The following is a 21,718-nucleotide window of genomic DNA, read 5'->3' as shown; positions in this document are numbered from 1 at the left end:
AGGAATTCTGGGAGTTGAAGTCCACGAGTCATGAGCCGAGGTGGCGCAGCAGTTAGAGTGCAGTACTGCAGGCCACTTTAGCTGACTGTGTTCAGCAGGTCAGCGGTTCAAATCTCACTGGCTCAAGGTTGACTCAGCCTTCCATCCTTCCGGGGTAGGTAAAATGAGGACCCATATTGTTGGGGGCAATGTAAATATATATATATACATTGCTTACTGGTGTACACCGCTTAGAGAGTGCTTGCACTTAAAGCGGTATATAAGTCTCATTCATAAATAAATAAATAAATAAATAAATAAAAGAGCCAAGGTTGCCTATCCCTGGACTAGAAAATCTAACATACTTAAGTGAAAGGAAGAGCCTCAGAGCTACTTACTATACAATAAGCATGTTTGGGATTAGAATTGTGGGATCCAGATATTTCTTGCTTTTTGTGGGGACAGGGAGAGACTACCATTGGTGCAGATGGGGAATCAATTACTTTTACAGATAGGGTAACTGATTTCACAGATAGTTATTTTTAATCAATAGACATTAAGACAGTTTTCTGGGTCTTGCCCTTGTTTCGCAGTTGCCTGTAGACAAAGGCAGATGATAAGGAAGCAGGCAAAGTTGTCATGGGCACTCATTTGTTAAGAAAGGGGAAAAAATCCTTGGGATTGGTTCTTTGAAGAGCAGGGTTGCCAAATGACAAAGTAGATGAACTTGGGCATATTTTGTATGTGCCTTTATAGATAGTCCTTCACTTACATCAGTTCATTTAGTGACCGTTTGAAGTTAGAACAGCACTGAAAAAAGTGACTTATGACTATTTTTCACATTTAGTTGCAGCATCCCCATGGTCACGTGATCAAAATTCAGGCATTTGGCAACTGGTTCATATTTGTGATGCTTGGAGTGTCCCGGAGTCACAGGATCATCTTTTTCAACCTTCTGACAAGCAAAGTCAATGGGGAAGACAGAGTCACTTAACAACCGTGTTACTAACTTAACTGTGGTGATTCACTTAACAACTGTGGCAAGAAAGGTTGTAAAAATGGGGAAAATTCACTTGACAAATTTTCGCTTAGCAACAAAAACTTTGGGCTCAGTTGTCGAGGTCTACCTGTACAGCCTTTTTTTTTTTTTTTTTTTTTACGTTTTGTGAGAGATTGTCTTACATTCAGGATTGCTTTCATGATGGGTTAGTATTTGTTTTAAGATGGTCCAGAAAGTGTATGAAAGCAAGGCACTGTGTGTGTAGGTAAGGCCTTTGTGTTGCACAGTTCTAAGCAGAAATTGATTGCTAAAATTAATCATTAACTGTATAGGCTGGGTTAGAACAGCAGTCTGAGTAAAAAGTAGATGTAGATTAACATGCTAGTTAAACTTTATTTTGGCCCCAATAGCCACATTCCATTCCAAAGTAATCTAATTTTGTGTGTGTGTTTGTGATTTTTTTTTAAAAAAACTTTAGAACAGTTTGAAGCTTCAAATGACTTCACACATTCACACAAACACTTGCACCCTTACATATAGTGATCAGAATGTACCTCATTGGGGGGAAAAATGGAGAATCCATAGAAAAGTTTTCATATAAATGTTGGTTAGGAACAGTAAAATCAGACTTAATTATTTTTGGAATATTGCCTGTACTGTGTATGCAGTTGTCCAGTTTAATAAGAAAGAATAGTCAAACAATAGTCATTTGCGCTTCCCACCATGTTGGAAACAAAGTTCATTGAAAAGGAAGTTTATTACAAATTAATGGATTTTTTTTAAAAAAATACCTAGTTGAAGTATGACATCTTTGCCCTATCTCTTCTGCCTTTTGGAAGTGAGAACTTGACTTGCCTGGCTTGGAATCATCTCCCCCATTTTCTCAGGTTCCTCTGGTTTTTCTTTGTTAGTTATAAGAGGGTTTTCCCCAGATTAAGACTTTCTGACCGGTTACCCAATCCCTGTGAGTGATTGCTTTTAACCGAGATGAGAAGCCAGAGTTGAGTAGAGTTGAGTAAGGGTAGTAGCCGTTTCCAAGAATGACTGTGGATTGTGCAATCCAGTGCTTCTTCCCTGAGGTCCTTCTTGTTAGTACACAACCACAGGAACTGATGGGAAGTGCCTCGTGGAACTTGTCACTGCATGTGGTCACAGAGAGATAAGAATTCTAAGGAGGTAGAGATCATAACCTTCTTTGTCCAGAACTGATGGGAAGTGCCTCGTAGAACTTGTCACTGCATGTGGTCACAGAGAGATAAGAGTTGTCAGGAGATGTAGATCATAACTTATTTGTGCAACTGTTGCCTCTGGTCATTCTAGTTCTGCAGGTTTTTGAAGAGCTGAACATGGACATGGAAAACTAGATATAAATTTGAGGAAAGAGCTAGAAAAACGGTAGGATTGGATCCCTCACTAATAATATTCTTGGTGGCACTTTTGCTTCTGATATTGGTAAGATTCCATGGATTTGTTTTAACATCTAATATTTTGTATAAATTATAAATAATTAAGGATAGTTATACACATTTTAACCAACCAAAACTAACTTGTAGTTTTGAACTGTAATCCATACTCGGTACAGAGCTGCGTGGGGAGGGTTATAGATAGATGATTTCTTTCTCTACTTAAAGCACTTCCTGAATTCAGCTTTTATTGAATTAATAGTTTGTTATTAATTAAATTAAATATATTAAATAACGGAGATCTTAATAAAACTGATAATACTGAATATATGCACCAATGGTATTACCTAGTTTGGTAACGAGACATCTACAAGAAGACTACCATGTTTAGAGAGCACCAAGGACCCCACAATATTGAATATAATCAGGTCTCCCAGCATCACCATTTCCTCCTGAAGTTCATAACAAAATACAGGTGGTTTATGCTCTTAGCATGTACTTAAGTGAACCCTAAAGCAGCACGTAAGTAATTTTTTTTTCTAGCGGAGATATATGAGATATATAATAGTTGTAGATGGCATCTCACCCTCCCCCAAATTACAACTTGGATGAAAATTTAAAAAGAAAAGAATGAAAACAGTGGAAAAGAATTTTGTTGTAAATACATTTGACTAAGATAGCTTTGATTACTTATTTGTGCGGTAGCTGCTTCCTTGAAAAATAGCTGTTTTTATCCAAAAATGTGCTCAGAGACATCCATAGGCAGTGTGCTGTGAAAGATAAACACTATAGATATTTCAGCTTGAATGGATGAAAAATAAACAGAGAAGAAGAGAAGGTCTTTCTGGTTTAGGTATTTTGTGTGTGTACAAGAAAGGGACTTTCCACATGTTTAAGTCATATGAATAGGGGTGTATTTTGCTTCCATTTTGACAAGCAAATGGAATGTGAAGCATACAGTAAACAAAATGTCTGCTTTCAAGGACACATGAGTACAAGTTTCCTGGACTTTCATCACAACCCTTTGAAGTTTATCAGAGCTTCTAGAATTCAGCTCTAAGGTGTGTTTTAATAACACACTGTAGGAATATGATGTTCTGGCTATTCTAACTAAATCATTTATTTTTTGTTCTCCTGGCCTAGGCATTTATGGATCTGGCACTTAAAAGTGATGGATGTCACAGAGTATATATCATTGACTATCATTCTCATTTCTTATACATAATAATGGCAATTCTCTTGACAGAAAGATAAGAAAAGTCAGTCTCACCAGACATTTTCTTAGTGTAAATTAAGAAGGAAATCCTATTTTGTAGGTGGGGATGGGATTGTAGTATTTGTAATCCTATTTCCTAAAGTCTTTTATCTATGCCATTTTAAGATGTCTTAGCCACTTGCTTCAGGTTGTATCAGTGTTGTGCAATAATAGCAAGAAAAAAAAGCTCCCAATCTAAAGACCAAAAATAGTATATGTATTGCTTTCAGATTTGACTTTCTTCACAGTAATGAAGTAATAACTTACTCTGCTTATCAGCTAATTTACGATACTCAATTCAGGAAGAGTTATAACTCAAGCTTAGATCCCCAATAGTTCCTTTTAGATTTAACAGAACAAAGTTGAAGGAACCTTGGAGGTCTTCTAGTCCAACCTCCTGCTCAAGCAAGAACACCTATACCATTTCAAACAAATGATTGTCCAATGTCTTCTTAAAACCTCCAGTGTTGGAGAACCCACAACTTCTGGAGGCAAGTTGTTCCACTGATTAATTGTTCTAACTGCCAGGAAATTTCTCCTTAATTCTAGGTTGTTTCTCTCTTTGATTGGTTTCCATCCATTGCTTCTTGTCCTGCCTTCAGGTGCTTTGGAGAATAGGTTGACCCCTCTTCTTTGTGGCAGCCCCTTAAATATTGGAACACTGCTCTCATGTTACCCCTAGCCCTTCTTTTCATTAAAGTAGACATACCCTATTCCTCTAACCATTCTTTGTGGATTTGGGAGAAGTAGGCCTGCCTTATTTTTATTTTTCTTCTAAAATTAATTTCTCAAGCTGACTGGGTGGTTTTTAAGAGTCACACTTCAGAGGATTTTTCTCTTTTGACAGTAAGTATGTGAGTTAGGATCAATGGCAGGGCACTGAAAAGTCTTTTCTCCCCATTCACAAATTTCATTATATATACCGTATATGCCGGCGTATAAGGCGACCTGGTGTATAAGACGACCCCCGTCTTTGGTGCTGAGTCGCATGCCTAGAATGTCGTCTTATACGCCGGAAACTACCAGTATTTCCAGCCTATAAGACGACTCGGCGTATAAGACGACCCCCGACTTCGGTGCCAATTTTAACGCTTGCGGAAGTCGCCTTATACGCTGGCATATATGGGTATTTTTGTACAGATTGCCTACTCTATAGTTAATTTATTTTTAAAGCCTGTTGCAAATATATAAACCATAGGAAATATTTCTTATGTAGCCAATACACAATTCTAAATATGGATTATTTATCTAATTCAAATGTGTTTGCTAAAAAGCTATAGGAGTGAATTGTCAGACTTTAACCATACACCCACAAGAGTTTCACATAAAATAGCTAATTGTCTACCCCAGGGCCCCATGTTAATACATAAACCTAAAAGACAAATAATTCCTTTGGGGCTCAGAGGACAACTTAATGTGAATTGTTTAACAGTTACATTTATCTTATTAAAATTGCTTTCTATAAACTCAAACTAAGCTATTAATGTGGCTTGGAACAGAGAAAGCATATAAGAATTGATTTAATGACAAATGCCAGTCAGTATTTAATTTCTAAAAAGAGCTGTTTACAGCTGAACCTATTGGGGAAGCCTTCTCCTCACTATCTCAAAGGTGCTTTTTCAAAAGGCAACGGGGTGTTTTTTCCTTGAGGAAGAAAAAGAAGATTTTTCACTTCTCATCCAAGAAGCTTTTTCAGTTGTGACAAGGAAAAAAACAGTCCAGTTGTCTTTTGAAAAAGCACCTTTGAGACAACTACGACCTGGATGACTGAAAATCTCCAGAAAAGCTTCTTCTCACCAATGGAAATGAAGATGCAGTGATTATTTTGTGCCAGAGCAAAGGCATTTTATATCAAGAATTACGTCAAGAATTTTCTTTGAGTTGAATACTAGCTACCTATAAATAGAGATTATTCACAATGAAAGAAAAATGAGGCATGCTTATTTCCTATACTTCCTTTTCCTTGCAGCCTGATGTGCCATTAAAAGTGCTGTGGAAGATGAGCCAATCTTCTGAAAAAGGAGGGAAGGAAAGACCATTTAAAAAAAAACAACACCACCTTTCTGCTACCTCCAGCATTTTTGGAAACGTTCAGTAAATCCAAATCTCTTTAGAAATTGAAGGAGTTTTTGTTTTACAAGAGGACAAATCTAAACATGATCTTTGTTGATTCAAGACTTAGCCCTGAAGTTAAGGACAGGTTGTAAAGCTTAATACTAAGATAAATAAAACACTGATGTCAGAAAAAATGGCTTCATTTTTCTATCCTCCTCCTCTTCCTCCTGCTGTATAGATTTGTGGTTAAAATTAGATTATAGTTTGGAAGATAGTAAAATTCAGATTCAGTCAATTGTTTTTCTTCAAAGTGTCCTCACAAAGTGGTTGTTAATATGTAAACTGAGGTATTGTATATTGTGTTGGCTTATTTTGAAAAACAGTAAAAACAGAGAAAACAAAAGGCATTATCCATGAGTCCAGTGCCACTTGTATTTTGATTGTAAGGTTGATTTCAGGCTCTGGATTCAGTTCACAATACATAACTTTATAGTTGTTTAACAGAAAAATCAGGGGTTCTTGTCAGTATTAATACAATATGATTCTAATGGTCAGATGGTTGGAATATCTACATTGTACCTGAGTTAAAAGAAAATTTTTTTTGTTTAGGGCACCCTTAGATTTTGAATCCCCTTTTAGGCCGTTTCCTTGGATATTTCCATTTCTTGGATTTGCCCAAGCAGTTATATGCCCTGGGCTTGAAAAACTAAAAACAGAATAAAAGACTTATTGAAGAACAAATCACATGGTAGCCCACTGAACTGATTTAAGGATGTAATAAATCATTATCTGAAAAACAAGACATGTGGCTCAGTGTATGTACCATTATCATGAACACTTTGCTCCTTATTTTAGCATTAATATCAACTTGTAGCTAATGCGTTTAGATTTTTAAAAATCATTTAATGAACTTATATTTGTAATAAATAATATATTTAGAATGACACAATTATTTTGAAAGGGAAAACAACTTTATAGGAGTGGTTGGTATACTGACCCAAAGGTGCTACACTAGCTGGTATTATCCTTACCATTAGCAGGGAATTTTGCACGTGGGTCTAAACCTGGTAACCTAGTCTATCCTTGCCCTTTCTTATTAAAAGCATTGTGTGAAATATTGAAGTGCCCAAGCCCTGATGGGCATAGAAATGAAATATTCAGGGGTCTATTTTGTGATCATTGCATACTTAGGATTGTAACATGCAGGAGAAATAAATAATAAAGAGCCTGAAAGAAAAATATTTTTTTATGTCTGAAATTAAGACAAAGAATGCTGTAAAAGATTTGAAGATGATTTCCACTTATGGAATTGATGTACATGAAAGTATAGTATGGAACATGAAAGGAGAGTATGAGTAGATATTATCTAGATTGTTGGGGTATATGAAAGTAGGAAAGTATAGACTGTAGTTATATTTTGTGCTCCAGTAATGGTGATAATGGAAAAATCAGAAATGAGTCTGAGAAAAAATATACAACATTATTGTCAGACCCAGCACACTACCACCCTGGCCGCTGCCAACCTGGCCGGCTGCAGCCTCCAGCCTGCGCCGACGGCGAACGCGTCCTAGCGGTTCCGGCGGAACGGCACCCACACCGCCGGCGTGATCTGCGTGCAGCCAGCTGAATGTGCATGTGACGACATCACGTGAAAGCCGAAACGGAATGGGGGTTGCGGGCAGGAGCTATGCATTGATGCTGGGTCTGACAGGATCTAATATCAGTTAGGGCGTGGGAACCGGGCTTGTTTCACGGGGCTTGCTACTGTGGGACTGACTGACTGAGGACTTGTTTCATGGGGCTTGCTACGGTGGAGGTTAACACAGGGTGGGGTGGATGGGTGGCTTGTAGGCGGGGTTTCCTTATAAGGCTTGATGAGGGTGTGTGCTATGGGTGTAGCCCGGGACGGCATATAGTGCGCGGGGTTGGAGCCTCCCCCAGGGTAAACTTTGTTTCCTGCAACGTGCAATAAACTTTGTTGGATCCTGGAGCGTGCCTGGTGTATTGTTTGCCTGATTCACTCAAGGACGCTCCTTACAGTAAGTTTACCCTGGGGGAGGCTCCAACCCCGCGCACTATATGCCGTCCCGGGCTACACCCATAGCACACACCCTCATCAAGCCTTATAAGGAAACCCCGCCTATAAGCCACCCATCCACCCCACCCTGTGTTAACCTCCACCGTAGCAAGCCCCATGAAACAAGTCCTCAGTCAGTCAGTCCCACAGTAGCAAGCCCCGTGAAACAAGTCCGGTTCCCACGCCCTAACTGATATTAGATCCTGTCAGACCCAGCGTCAATGCATAGCTCCTGCCCGCAACCCCCATTCCGTTTTGGCTTTCACGTGATGTCGTCACATGCACATTCAGCTGGCTGCACGCAGATCACGCCGGCGGTGTGGGTGCCGTTCCGCCGGAACCGCTAGGACGCGTTCGCCGTCGGCGCAGGCTGGAGGCTGCAGCCGGCCAGGTTGGCAGCGGCCAGGGTGGTAGTGTGCTGGGTCTGACATTCGACGCGTTCGCCGTCGGCGCAGGCTGGAGGCTGCAGCCGGCCAGGTTGGCAGCGGCCAGGGTGGTAGTGTGCTGGGTCTGACATTCGGCTTCCCCTCACCACAACTCCCCCTGAACCAAAGGTAATAGATGAGTCACCGCGTGTACCTTTTGGCCAGATACACCAATCAACCGTCCCCTTGCCCCCGCCGCGCTCCGTGTTGTACCCTTTTGTGATACCTTTTAACTAGCTCGGGGGCGGATACATCCCCACTCAAGACCCAGGAGGCTTCAGACAAAGGATACCCCTTCCACACGACCAGGTAGTATAGTCTATTACCCCGTAGTCGCGAGTCAACTATGTCCTCTATTTCGTACCGTCCTGGGGTGACAGGGCCTGGGGGTTGTCCATGGGATGTCCTCCCCACCGGCTTCAATAAACTTACGTGAAATGTCGAATGCATTTTTCCTAGAATGGATCCCAATAAAGTAAAATGCGTATTGGAATGGCAAGCGCCAAAAACCCGTCGCCAGCTACAGCGGTTTCTAGGATTTGCAAACTTTTACCGGCAGTTCATCCCCTCGTTCGCCGACGTGGCCCTGCCGCTGACTCAGCTGTTGCGCACCAAGCGAGTAGCCGGAAAACCTCGCCCAGGACAACCTCTTGTCTGGACTATGGCCTGCCAACAGGCTTTCGAGTCCCTTAAGGGACTATTCGCACGAGAACCCATTCTGATACACCCCGATCCAGGCCGACCATTCGTCGTACAGGCCGACGCCAGCGATGTCGCCATTGGGGCGATATTGTTGCAACGTAATAAAGACGGACTTCTACAACCGTGCGCCTACACGTCCAAAAAGTTCACGGACACGGACCGCCGCTGGGCAGTGTGGGAGAAGGAGGCGTTTGCCGTGAAATGGGCCCTGTCGACATGGCGTCATTTGCTGGAGGGCGCACAGCATCCCTTCGAGGTGTGGACAGACCATCGAAATCTAGCGGTCCTCCAAACCCCAATAAGATTAGCACCCAAACATGTGCGATGGGCGCAATACTTCCAACGGTTCAACTTCCACCTGAAAGTCGTTCCGGGAGGAAAGAATTTCCTGGCCGACGCGCTATCCCGGCTGCCACAGTACAATAGTAAGAGAGAGCAGGTGATTCACGCTATCATACCTCCGTGTGATCCGGGTCCCGGCCTGCCTGAGAAGGGTGCACAGTTAGGAGCTTTCGAGGATGGGCTGAGATCGGCTTTGTTAACAGACCCCTGGATTTTAGCTAACCCTGGGATCTTGAGTCGTCGTGATGGATTGGCCTGGTATGGGAATAAGCTATACGTTCCGTTGGCACTAAGAAACCGAGTGTACCACAGATGTCATGACTCGAAAACGGCCGGCCATTTTGGGTTCGTAAGGACACTCCATCTAGTGAGACGTCAATTCTGGTGGCCAGGGATGAGGAAGGATGTTGAGGAATATGTCAAACAGTGTCACCTTTGCGCCCAAGCGAAAACGGTACCGAAAAAACCCATGGGCTTACTACAACAGGTATCGGACCCGGACCGGCCATGGCAGGATCTCGGGATGGACTTCATTGTGGACTTGCCAAACGTGAGGGGTTACACGGTGATCTGGACAGTGGTGGATCTTTTTTCTAAGCAGGCCCACTTCATCCCCTGCAAAGGTCTGCCATCTGCAAAACGCCTGACGAAATTGTTTGTACAACATATTTACAGACTACATGGGGCACCCCGTCGAGTTATTTCAGATCGTGGTGTGCAGTTTACAGCCCGCTTCTGGCGAGGTTTCCTAGCCAGTATTGGAACCACACAAGGATTGAGCTCGGCATACCACCCCTGTACCAACGGGGCGGCGGAACGGGCAAATGCAGCCATTGAACGGTACCTGCGCTGTTATGTATCGTATCAACAGCTGGATTGGGTGGACTATGTTCCATTTGCTGAACTGGCATATAATAATGCAGTGCATAACAGTACCGGTCTAACCCCATTTCAGGTTGTTTATGGGTATGATGTGGTCCCCTTACCCGAGTGTGTGTCACCAGACCCCCCTCTACACCGATCAGAGGGGTGGTTTGCTCGAGCAGGCCAGGTGTGGCGTAATGTAAGGCAGGCATTAGACCAGGCGACACAGGTGGCTAAGTACCACGCCGACAAGAGACGTCGACAACCGGTCCAATTCCGTGTGGGGGATAAAGTATACTTATCAACCAAATATGTTAAGTTGCAGGTCCCCTGCAAGAAACTGGCACCAAAATATATCGGGCCCTTTCGCATAGCACAAATCGTCAATCCGGTAACAGTGAGGCTCGAATTACCAAAGCTTCTAGGAAAAATGCATTCGACATTTCACGTAAGTTTATTGAAGCCGGTGGGGAGGACATCCCATGGACAACCCCCAGGCCCTGTCACCCCAGGACGGTACGAAATAGAGGACATAGTTGACTCGCGACTACGGGGTAATAGACTATACTACCTGGTCGTGTGGACGGGGTATCCTTTGTCTGAAGCCTCCTGGGTATTGAGTGGGGATGTATCCGCCCCCGAGCTAGTTAAAAGGTATCACAAAAGGGTACAACACGGAGCGCGGCGGGGGCAAGGGGACGGTTGATTGGTGTATCTGGCCAAAAGGTACACGCGGTGACTCATCTATTACCTTTGTTTCAGGGGGAGTTGTGGTGAGGGGAAGCCGAATGTCAGACCCAGCACACTACCACCCTGGCCGCTGCCAACCTGGCCGGCTGCAGCCTCCAGCCTGCGCCGACGGCGAACGCGTCCTAGCGGTTCCGGCGGAACGGCACCCACACCGCCGGCGTGATCTGCGTGCAGCCAGCTGAATGTGCATGTGACGACATCACGTGAAAGCCAAAACGGAATGGGGGTTGCGGGCAGGAGCTATGCATTGACGCTGGGTCTGACAGGATCTAATATCAGTTAGGGCGTGGGACCCGGACTTGTTTCACGGGGCTTGCTGCTGTGGGACTGACTGACTGAGGATTTGTTTCATGGGGCTTGCTACGGTGGAGGTTAACACAGGGTGGGGTGGATGGGTGGATTATAGGCGGGGTTTCCTTATAAGGCTTGATGAGGGTGTGTGCTCTGGGTGTAGCCCGGGACGGCATATAGTGCGCGGGGTTGGAGCCTCCCCCAGGGTAAACTTTGTTTCCTGCAACGTGCAATAAACTTTGTTGGATCCTGGAGCGTGCCTGGTGTATTGTTTGCCTGATTCACTCAAGGACGCTCCTTACAATTATGACTGAACATGACCCCAGAAAATAAATTATTCTGTTAGGTGAACATGAATGGATGGGTGAGAATGTAATGACAGATAACAGAAAAAGTGATTGAGCAAGAATGAATGAAAATTATGAGGTTATGTCAAGTGGTCAGTATCTGGTTAGAAAATGTTTCTTTTTTAAAGATGTATGGTATAAGCGGAAGTCTATTCATATATAGACATGACAAAGAATAAATATAAATTTAAAAGCATGATTGATTTCATTTCTTATGATGAAAGGTTGTGGGAATTTGCAATGAATATAAGGTAGTGTGGGAGAAATAAAATTGCAAAAAATGTAGTCGGAGAAAGCAAGGAATAATTAGGACTAAAGATTGAGAAACTGCAGAGCAATTAAGATAGAAATTTTTAAAAAAGAGCAGAGAAGTGAGTAAAATAGATAAAATAAGGTGTCATCAGAATGAATGGAATTAAAAAAAAGATGAAAGTTACTTGGGAATGAGTAATTTAGAGATTTGTATGGCATTTTGCGTGGGAATTATATTGATATGCAAAGTAGAATTGATACAAATGCCATAAATGTCCAGGAAAGAAACTGATGAAATGAAAGAGATGTATGTTGTGAAAAATGTTAAAAAATGGTATGAGATACAAATAATATATTTGGAGAAATATTAAAATATGGATGTGGCTTCCTTGGAGAATGACTGTGAAACTTGATTTAATATGTGCGTGATGTTTTCATTTCTGTCTGATGTTTGGAAAAATGCAATTATTCTATTCTAATGGAAAGATAGCAAGACTACAGGAACAGGCAAATTATATTAAGTGTGTTTGTCAGAATTCTGATGAAAATCTATTTTGATCCATGACTAAAATTTGGACTTTGTCTGTATGCTGAGCAGAGAATGTGCACACCAGATTTTTGCCCTTTAGTTGGTCATTGAGAAATGTCTACATGTGAGAAAGAAAATTTATTGTATATCTTTAATTTAGAGAAAGCATATGATAAAGTGAGTAGGTATGTATTATGGGATGTTTTGTGTGACTATAAGGTTGAAGTTCAGGCATTTACAGAATTCATCTCTGATGATCATCAATCCCATAAATGTACACAAAAACAAGTTTTTTCTCAAAAAAGTTAGATATTTTATAACTAGCGTATGGGATATTCAATTTTGATTAAATTTTGAGATCCAAAAATGCAGTTACTGTATTAAATATTTGGTGGTTTGGTCATTCTTATTTTTCTTTAACCATTCAGAACACACCTCCACCCAATCAGAACACAGCCAAGCTCCCACCCAATCAGTTCATACCCCCACTGGCAGTTAAAAGGAATAAACAGCTAAGACCACACATTGCTGCTCAAAGCACGAAGCTGAAAGCACCAGCCTGAAGATGACGAATGGGACTTCGTCGAAACGTCGCCAAGACACTTCCAATTTTACGTGGGAGAAAACCCGAACAACCAAAGACCTACATATATATATAATGTAGTAATGCTGAGCACTGTTTGAAATTCAATGTAAAATATATGTACTGTAAACACTTGAAAACAATCCTATCAATTATTTGTGAATAACCATGCACTGTATGCCTGTAGTCTTAAATGTCTTTATTGCTCATTAGTAAATGTAAATAGGACTGTCATAAATAAATGTCATAAATAAGTATATCAGAGTCCAAAAAATATTCAAAGACATGCACCGGTAAGCATTAATAAGTAGTTCAACACAGAATTACATAATGTTATTTTTATATTTATATATATATATATATATATATGTTAGTCAAATAGTAATGATCACCAAGAGAGTATCTATAAAAATAGAATTTTAATCCACCGAGCTTTCGTCAAACACAATTGACATCGTCAGGGTTAAAAGGTAAGTGCCGGGGGAGAGTCTTATATACAGCTGTTTAGTGTCTGCTTCCGGCTCCTGGAGCGTGTCATAGGCCCCAGCTGATCGGGTTGGGTCTCCAGCCTACATCCCACATTACTAATCTGCATTCTGTCATAAGTTGTTTCAGAGTTGGGAGTCCAGATCTTTTTGCCTTCCTTGCTCATAGCCTCCCCCCCACCACCATCCCACACACGACTTCCCTCTACGAGTGGGGGTGGGCAATTATCACTTTCAGTATCCTTACAAGCCTCACGGCTATTTTGGTCTTGTTTATCCGTCTCCCGGAATTGTGCCCTAGATTCATAACCCCCGCCCATATTGTTCCTCCTCCCCTCCTTCTTCCCCTGGGTTCCCCTGTACGGTCCGCTGTTCGTTCCCACACGCTCTGTCTTGTGCACCGTCAAGATGTTTTTTGTCGTTGTCCTATTGTCAGTGGCTCGTTGTTCCATCCGTTGCCGGTGGGCAACGTTACCGTCTGTCCTTGGTTCTCCATTCCCACTCCATACGGCGTTCTTCCCCTTTAATTGTAGTCGCTGTTTCATCCCATAACTTTGCGCTGGGGGTGTCGAAGGGGGGTGCATTCTCCTGCTGGATTGCGATCGAGTTGTCATGCTGTGTCTGGTAGCCTCCTCATGGGGGGGTTCATCGTCGTTCTCCTCATCTCTACCGGACCTGGTTGTATTCCGTTTTTCTTCCAGTTTCTCGAATCCCCATCCATTTCCATTCCATCTCCATGCTGTTCCGTTCTCTACGGATCGTGGCGAATCCGTCCGCAGTTGTCTGCCAGGACTGGTCTGTAGTTGTTCCAGGAAGGGGGGGCCATCAGTGGGGGCTGCATTAATGTGATTACATGAGGAGGAGGGTCGGGCGATGTCTTCTGGATAGTAAGTCTTTGAATTAGGTCCCCTCTCCCGGTTAATGCGGCTACCAGCATTCCATATTTTCAGAGCCTGGTGTGCTGCACACAAATCCACACGCCTATTGATGGATTCAGTTTCTGAGAACCATGCCTCTTTTAATAAGCGGCCTCTTTTTGTGATATCGTTAGCCAAGATTTGGGCATTCTCAAAATCAAAACGATGGCCGTATTCTACTGCATGAGCCCAAATCTGGGAGTGTTGTTCACCCCGTCTGATGGCTAGCCTATGCTCATGTAGGCGGGTCTTAAGTCTTTTCGAGGTCTCGCCTATGTAATTACTCTGGCAATCTGCACAGTTGATTTTATAAACTATGGCTGATCTCTCGGCGGTGGGGAGCTGATCTTTGGGGCGCATCACCTTAGCTCGTATGGTTTGGGTGGGTTTGTGGGCTACCTGTATGTTGTGGGGTGCCAGAAGCCTGGCTGTAGCCTCTGACACATTTCTGATGTACGGTAGTGACACGCGTATGACCCGTGTCTGGAGGTCCTCTCTTGATTGTCCATTATGTAGTCCGGGTGCCATACTGTGTCGCTTAATAAACCTCGGGGGATACCCATTCATTTGGCATATGCGGAATAGATGTTTTCTTTCTTCTGCCTTAGCTTCCATGGTGCTGCAGTGCGACTGTACCCGTTTGAACAAGGTCTTAATACAGCTGGCCTTATGGGAGGCCGGATGATTACTATGGAAATGGAGGATGCGGTCCGTATGAGTGGGCTTCCGATAGACCTTGGTGTTCAGAGTTCCATCTGGGGAACGTTGGACCAGTACGTCCAGGAAGGCTATCGAGCCCCGGACCTCCTCCTCCAACGTAAACTTAATGTCCGGATATATTGAATTTAATGTAATCACATTAATGCAGCCCCCACTGATGGCCCCCCCTTCCTGGAACAACTACAGACCAGTCCTGGCAGACAACTGCGGACGGATTCGCCACGATCCGTAGAGAACGGAACAGCATGGAGATGGAATGGAAATGGATGGGGATTCGAGAAACTGGAAGAAAAACGGAATACAACCAGGTCCGGTAGAGATGAGGAGAACGACGATGAACCCCCCCATGAGGAGGCTACCAGACACAGCATGACAACTCGATCGCAATCCAGCAGGAGAATGCACCCCCCTTCGACACCCCCAGCGCAAAGTTATGGGATGAAACAGCGACTACAATTAAAGGGGAAGAACGCCGTATGGAGTGGGAATGGAGAACCAAGGACAGACGGTAACGTTGCCCACCGGCAACGGATGGAACAACGAGCCACTGACAATAGGACAACGACAAAAAAACATCTTGACGGTGCACAAGACAGAGCGTGTGGGAACGAACAGCGGACCGTACAGGGGAACCCAGGGGAAGAAGGAGGGGAGGAGGAACAATATGGGCGGGGGTTATGAATCTAGGGCACAATTCCGGGAGACGGATAAACAAGACCAAAATAGCCGTGAGGCTTGTAAGGATACTGAAAGTGATAATTGCCCACCCCCACTCGTAGAGGGAAGTCGTGTGTGGGATGGTGGTGGGGGGGAGGCTATGAGCAAGGAAGGCAAAAAGATCTGGACTCCCAACTCTGAAACAACTTATGACAGAATGCAGATTAGTAATGTGGGATGTAGGCTGGAGACCCAACCCGATCAGCTGGGGCCTATGACACGCTCCAGGAGCCGGAAGCAGACACTAAACAGCTGTATATAAGACTCTCCCCCGGCACTTACCTTTTAACCCTGACGATGTCAATTGTGTTTGACGAAAGCTCGGTGGATTAAAATTCTATTTTTATAGATACTCTCTTGGTGATCATTACTATTTGACTAACATGAATATTCCCAAGAGTCATGTTTTTGTTTTTATTTCCAATCATATATATATATATATATATATATATATATATATATATATATATATATATATATATATATATATAAAATAACATTATGTAATTCTGTGTTGAACTACTTACTAATGCTTACCGGTGCATGTCTTTGAATATTTTTTGGACTCTGATATACTTATTTATGACATTTATCTATGACAGTCCTATTTACATTTACTAATGAGCAATAAAGACATTTAAGACTACAGGCATACAGTGCATGGTTATTCACAAATAATTGATAGGATTGTTTTCAAGTGTTTACAGTACATATATTTTACATTGAATTTCAAACAGTGCTCAGCATTACAGTGCAAGTCATTTTTTCTTTTAACCCCTATTCTTACTGCTACATTTCCATGTTTTGTAATCAAATACCTACTGAATTTTATGTTATGGGATATAACATTGATGTTAATATCGATCCATCAACTTTGGGCTTTGGTTCTATTTTCAACCGCTTAGGTATAATGGCCACTCTTTTTGAATAGTACATTTAAAATGCAGACAGCCCTGATGGTCTTTACTTTCTTTCTCTCACGCATATAGGATGTGACGCTGATTGACATTCTCTGGAGACAAGACATAGATCTTGGAGCAAGGCGTGAAGTTTTTGATTTCAGCCAAAGAAAGAAGGAATATGAACTTGAGAAGCAGAAAAAGCTTGAAAGTGAGAGAGAAGAGCAGCTTCAGAAAGAGCAAGAAAAGGCCTTCCTGGCCCAATTGCATCTGGATGAGGAAACTGGGGAATATGTTCCTATCCAACCAGCTCAAGCTGTTGAATCTGGAAATTCTGCCATATCCAACAATTATTCACAGGTATAGCTGTAAACATAGAACCCTTTTCGTTCTTATTGACTAGAACACCGTATTCCCTCTTCCTTGTTTCTTTCACCCTGGTTGCTGTGGGTGTCTTCGATGAATCCGCATTTAACACAATTGTAACTTTCTGTGTTTCTTACCCAGAGTGTACATATTTCCAAACAAGATGCAGATGTTCTCTTTGATGATTACATGCAGATTTTAGCAGAAACATTTTCATTTGGAGGCGAGAGTGAGGTAAATATTCACCACTTTGACAGTCTTTATGGACTTAACTGCATCTCTTTCCTTCTTACTTTTTACACTCCTCTTAATATTGTGAGCCGCAGATTTGACGATATATATCTTTTCGTGGTAATGTTTAAGGCTCCAAGCACAGGTATATCAATGATCTCTTTCATATATTCTAGATTTCTCCAGCTGAATTTCGACAAGTGGCACCTTTGGAAATGGCTGCCAACCAGGTCTTTGTTGAATCTAACCCTATGCAGCGGCTTGACTCATCTGTACTTCAGTCTACGATTCCAGAATTATTAGATACAAAAGTGGAGAATACACAAGATATAGAACAAGTGTGGGAAGAACTCCTGTCTATTCCAGAACTGCAGGTAATATTTGCTGTCAGCGTTTGGCTATGTATTTTGGACAGATATTTTGGTAAAAGGAAAAATTACCGTTGACATTTTTGTCTTCTCGGTCAATTCTTTCCCACATCACTCTGCATAGGATAATTCAGTGGGAGAAAAAAAAAAGAAACGTCACCAAATAACAACTTGACAGTGTTCTAATAGCTGTGAACTACTTAACTTGCAACCAAGATTTATTTGTAGTGCAAATGAAATAATATTTGTTTTCTAGAGAGAATTTGTACTATAAATTAAAGCCCTAACTTGCATTATAGTCCTAAAGCTAGTTTGCTTAAAAATGGATTGAAAGTCTATTTGGTTATTTTTATTGGGAGAGAAATCTTGCTATTTAATATCCTTTTGATAATTGGGGAGGTTTTTTTTTTTAAAAAAAAATCTTGCTCATATCAGTTTTATCCATAATTGCATAAGAAGAGTAAGCCTGCTTTTTCTTAAAAATAAACAGAACCCTCAGTTTGGTATTCCAGAAATCCAATTATTTGCAAGCTCATCAGAGACTTTAAAATATTTTAAAAGCCTATATTTTTTTCATATGTCACAGATTTTGTTTTTTGAGAAATGACACTTTGTAAATCTAGAGTAACAATAGTTATAAGGAGAAGGAATTTATAAACAAAACACAAATTATTTTACCCTGAATGCAGGGAAAACAGAAATTTCTCAAACAGAAGTTGATTCTTGAGGAAAGAAACCTGGTAGGTCTACATTTATTTATATTGAAAGGCCATACCACTCAATCCTACAAAAGGAATGGTTCCATTCCTGTTACGAGGAACACCATAAACTCTTGCAAACTCTTACATTTAAGTAAATGTATTGAGGTAGGCAACTGATTCAAATGCAAGTTGAATGACTGAAGGGTCGATAATTGTAGTTTCAAGGTTCTGATGCATTTCATCCCCTTCTCAGTATTCACATTTCCTTTTCTAAATTGTCAGTGGAGAAAGGGGGGGGGGGTGTACTAATTACTTGCATCTCTCTCCCCTTCCTTATTTCTCTTGCTTGATGTTTGTCTCACAAGGTTTTCTAGTCTCATAGTATGTAAAAAGGTGACAGTGAAGCCTACAGTGTCCATGTGTGTGGCACAAGATTACCCATAAATACTGCCTCCCTAGCTCCAGAGAGGCATCACCTCCTCAGAAACTGCTAATGTGTAAAACACGGTTAGGGAGATCGTCCTTCCCAGAGGTCCTCCCCAAGTTGTCATTTTTCACGTGACAGAAATGTTAAACAGATGGAAAGGAATCATATAATTACTCTGAATTACATTTAAATCGGATTAAACCAAAGCTTAGTTGCTAAGCCTCATGCAAGCATGCCACTAAAAATTCTAGTGTGGCTTTCAGACCAGAAAACCCTCCAGTACAAACTCTAAAATGAAATCATAAGATTATCGTGTAAGTTTTATTGAACATTTTTTGGAACTTTTCTTTCAACAGTGTCTTAACATACAAAATGACAGTCTCGCCGATGTAACATCAAGCCCATTTGCTGTAAATACCACTTCAGAGGCAGCCGATAACTTTACCTTCTACAATTCAATATCGGCCATGGAGAAAGAAGTTGTTAACTGCAGTCAAGACTTCCTGAAACCTTTGGAGGATCCCTATTCCAGCCTGGGGTTGCCAGAAGATTCTAGTCAACGTAGCACTGATTTCTGTGAGGATTTCTATTCCTTTATTGATGTGAAGATGGACACCAGAGCGGCTACTCCGCCATCTCATTTTGTGGATCAGGCAATTGCTGGCTTTTTAAGTGAACCGATTGACCTTTCGGATTTTGCTCAGTGCAAAGCTTTTAACCAAGACCTTGCAGGAAATGCCCCCGAGTATAATGATTCAGATTCTGGTATTTCACTGAATGCAAGTCCCAATACAACCTCCCCAGCTCATTCTGTTGAGTCATCTTCAGTCTGTCAGGATACAGGCTTTGGATGCAGTGATTCAGAAATGGAGGAGATTGATAGCGCCCCTGGAATTGTGTCACCAACCAATGCAAAGATTCATTCTTTTCACCTGCAGGCTCCTGCCTCTCCATCTCTGGAGCAAGGCACCCCAAAGCCTGACTTACCGCTTACTAGTACACCTCAAAGAGAATTGCCTGCCAATCCTGGCCACGTTGAAGCTCCATTTATGAAAGATAAGCCCTTCAACCAAGAAGAAGCTCATCTCACTAGAGATGAACTGAGAGCAAAAGCTCTGCAGATCCCCTTTTCTGTTGAAAAAATCATCAATCTCCCTGTGGATGACTTCAATGAAATGATGTCCAAGCAGCAGTTCAGCGAGGCTCAGCTCACTCTGATTCGTGACATACGCAGGCGAGGCAAGAACAAAGTAGCTGCTCAAAACTGCCGTAAAAGGAAACTGGAAAACATTACTGAATTGGAGCACGATTTGGATTACCTGAAGGAGGAGAAAGAGAAGCTCCTGAAAGAGAAGGTGGACAATGACAAAAGCCTGCAGCTGCTGAAAAAGCAGCTGAGCACCCTGTACCTTGAAGTCTTCAGCATGCTTCGGGATGAAGATGGCAAGCCATACTCCCCAAATGATTATTCGCTGCAGCAAACCAGAGATGGGAGCATTTTCCTTGTGCCTAAGATCAAGAAGCTAGAGACTTAAGTTCTGAAGATCAGGGAGACAAAAAAAATATTTCTATGATTATTTTTACATTGCTATTTTCTATTGATAAGCATCATGTAACCCAACATTGTCCTTTTTCAAGTGACTATGTTTCTTTAGAGTCAAATGTATGAACGCACTAAATCATTAGTGTAAAGCAAAATGTATGCACAATGAATACTTCCACAATACACTAGTAGTTCTTCCTGTTATATAATAGCAGCTTAAGTAGTTTTTGTGCTTGTGTAAATATTTCAAGATGTCTTATTTATATACAATTTCTATAGTTGCTTTATTCAAATAAGTATCAAGCGTGATTTAACTGCTAATCCTACATATTTACAAAATTAATTTTCTGTCTTAAGGTACATCACTTTATAAATACAAATGATTTTTTTAGTTTACAAGTGTATTTACTTTAATATAGCAGCTTGAATGCAGTATAAAGTATAATGCAGCAATAGGACAGAACCCAACCAAAGACAAGCACTTTGAAGAATAGCTTAAGAGTAGGAACATTAAGCATGTGCTTAACATTCTTTCATTAAAATTAATGGAGCTTCAGGAACCTGATCATTGGAAGATTGTTAATGATAAGGAGTTTTTGTACTTTTAAAGTGGTTAATTTTTTTATTTGATAATTTAGTAAATTGTTATGTAAAGTATGATTTTGTTTCAGCCAAAGGTGCACAACTATGTTACTGAATGTGGTTGAAATGGGGGAGTAGGTCACTGGATAGACACAAACAGCTTATGAATCTAAGCTTTTATTATCCCAAATTTTTTTCTAGCTGTTTTCATATATTTGACCTGAAATGTATTAAAAGTCTCTGAAGCCAGATTGGGTAGTTGAACAAGACTTTATTGATGAGTAGGGGATCTTTGGCATCCTAAATTTTAGGTTTTTAAGAAGAGATTGGACAACCTCCTGCTTGAGCATGGGGTTGGACTAGAAGACCGCTAAGGTCCCATTCATTGTTCTGTTAAATAACCTCTTGATCCTATTCATAATTTTGCCGCTTGGGTGCACTAGACAAATAATTGCACCATTAGATTTAAGTCCAGTACCTATACAAAGTTGGACGTTAAATAACTAATGGGACTCAGTTACTCAATTCAATTTTATTCTTTTAAGCATGTTTGCAATTTAGTTTAAGAGTGCCGCTATTTATTCTATATTTCAGAAGAAAACCACGATACTAAGAGGTAGTTTTCAGGAAACTTTTTTTTTAAAAAAAGAAATGATCAGTTGTCTCTTGAGAGGAGCTATGGACAGTACCTTAGTTTGATATATAACATTTATCACCAAGTATCTACATAGAAGTATTGTAAATGATTATGTGCCATTAATTCGTGTCAATTCAGCAACCACATCGATTTCCATGACAATCTGCCCCTGGCCCAGTCTTTCAAGTCTAGTATGCACCCACAGTGACTATGTCTTTCATCCTTGCTGCTGCCCATCCCCTTCCTCCTCCTTTGCAAGCATTTTAATGGC

The 21,718-nt window shown here is 41.5% G+C and overlaps 1 protein-coding gene across 1 annotated transcript in view; it reads left to right on the top strand.

Moving 5' to 3' along the window:
• NFE2L2 (nuclear factor, erythroid 2 like 2) overlaps positions 1-21,061 on the top strand; it is a 30,250-nt gene extending 9,189 nt beyond the window's left edge. The window contains exons 2-5 of the mRNA XM_039339341.1: positions 16,683-16,952; positions 17,100-17,192; positions 17,366-17,563; positions 19,042-21,061. Coding sequence (XP_039195275.1) covers positions 16,683-16,952; positions 17,100-17,192; positions 17,366-17,563; positions 19,042-20,220 — 1,740 coding nt within the window. The 3' untranslated portion in view covers positions 20,221-21,061. The remainder of the gene's footprint in view (positions 1-16,682; positions 16,953-17,099; positions 17,193-17,365; positions 17,564-19,041) is intronic.
• The last annotated feature ends 657 nt before the right edge of the window (positions 21,062-21,718 follow it).

The sequence above is a fragment of the Crotalus tigris genome, unplaced genomic scaffold (assembly GCF_016545835.1).
Source record: "Crotalus tigris isolate CLP2741 ecotype Arizona unplaced genomic scaffold, ASM1654583v1 scf7180000017733.2605024, whole genome shotgun sequence".
In the NCBI taxonomy this organism is placed as follows: domain Eukaryota; kingdom Metazoa; phylum Chordata; class Lepidosauria; order Squamata; family Viperidae; genus Crotalus; species Crotalus tigris.
Note: the sequence above shows the minus strand (reverse complement) of the source record. Positions and strands in the feature narration are given on the sequence as shown.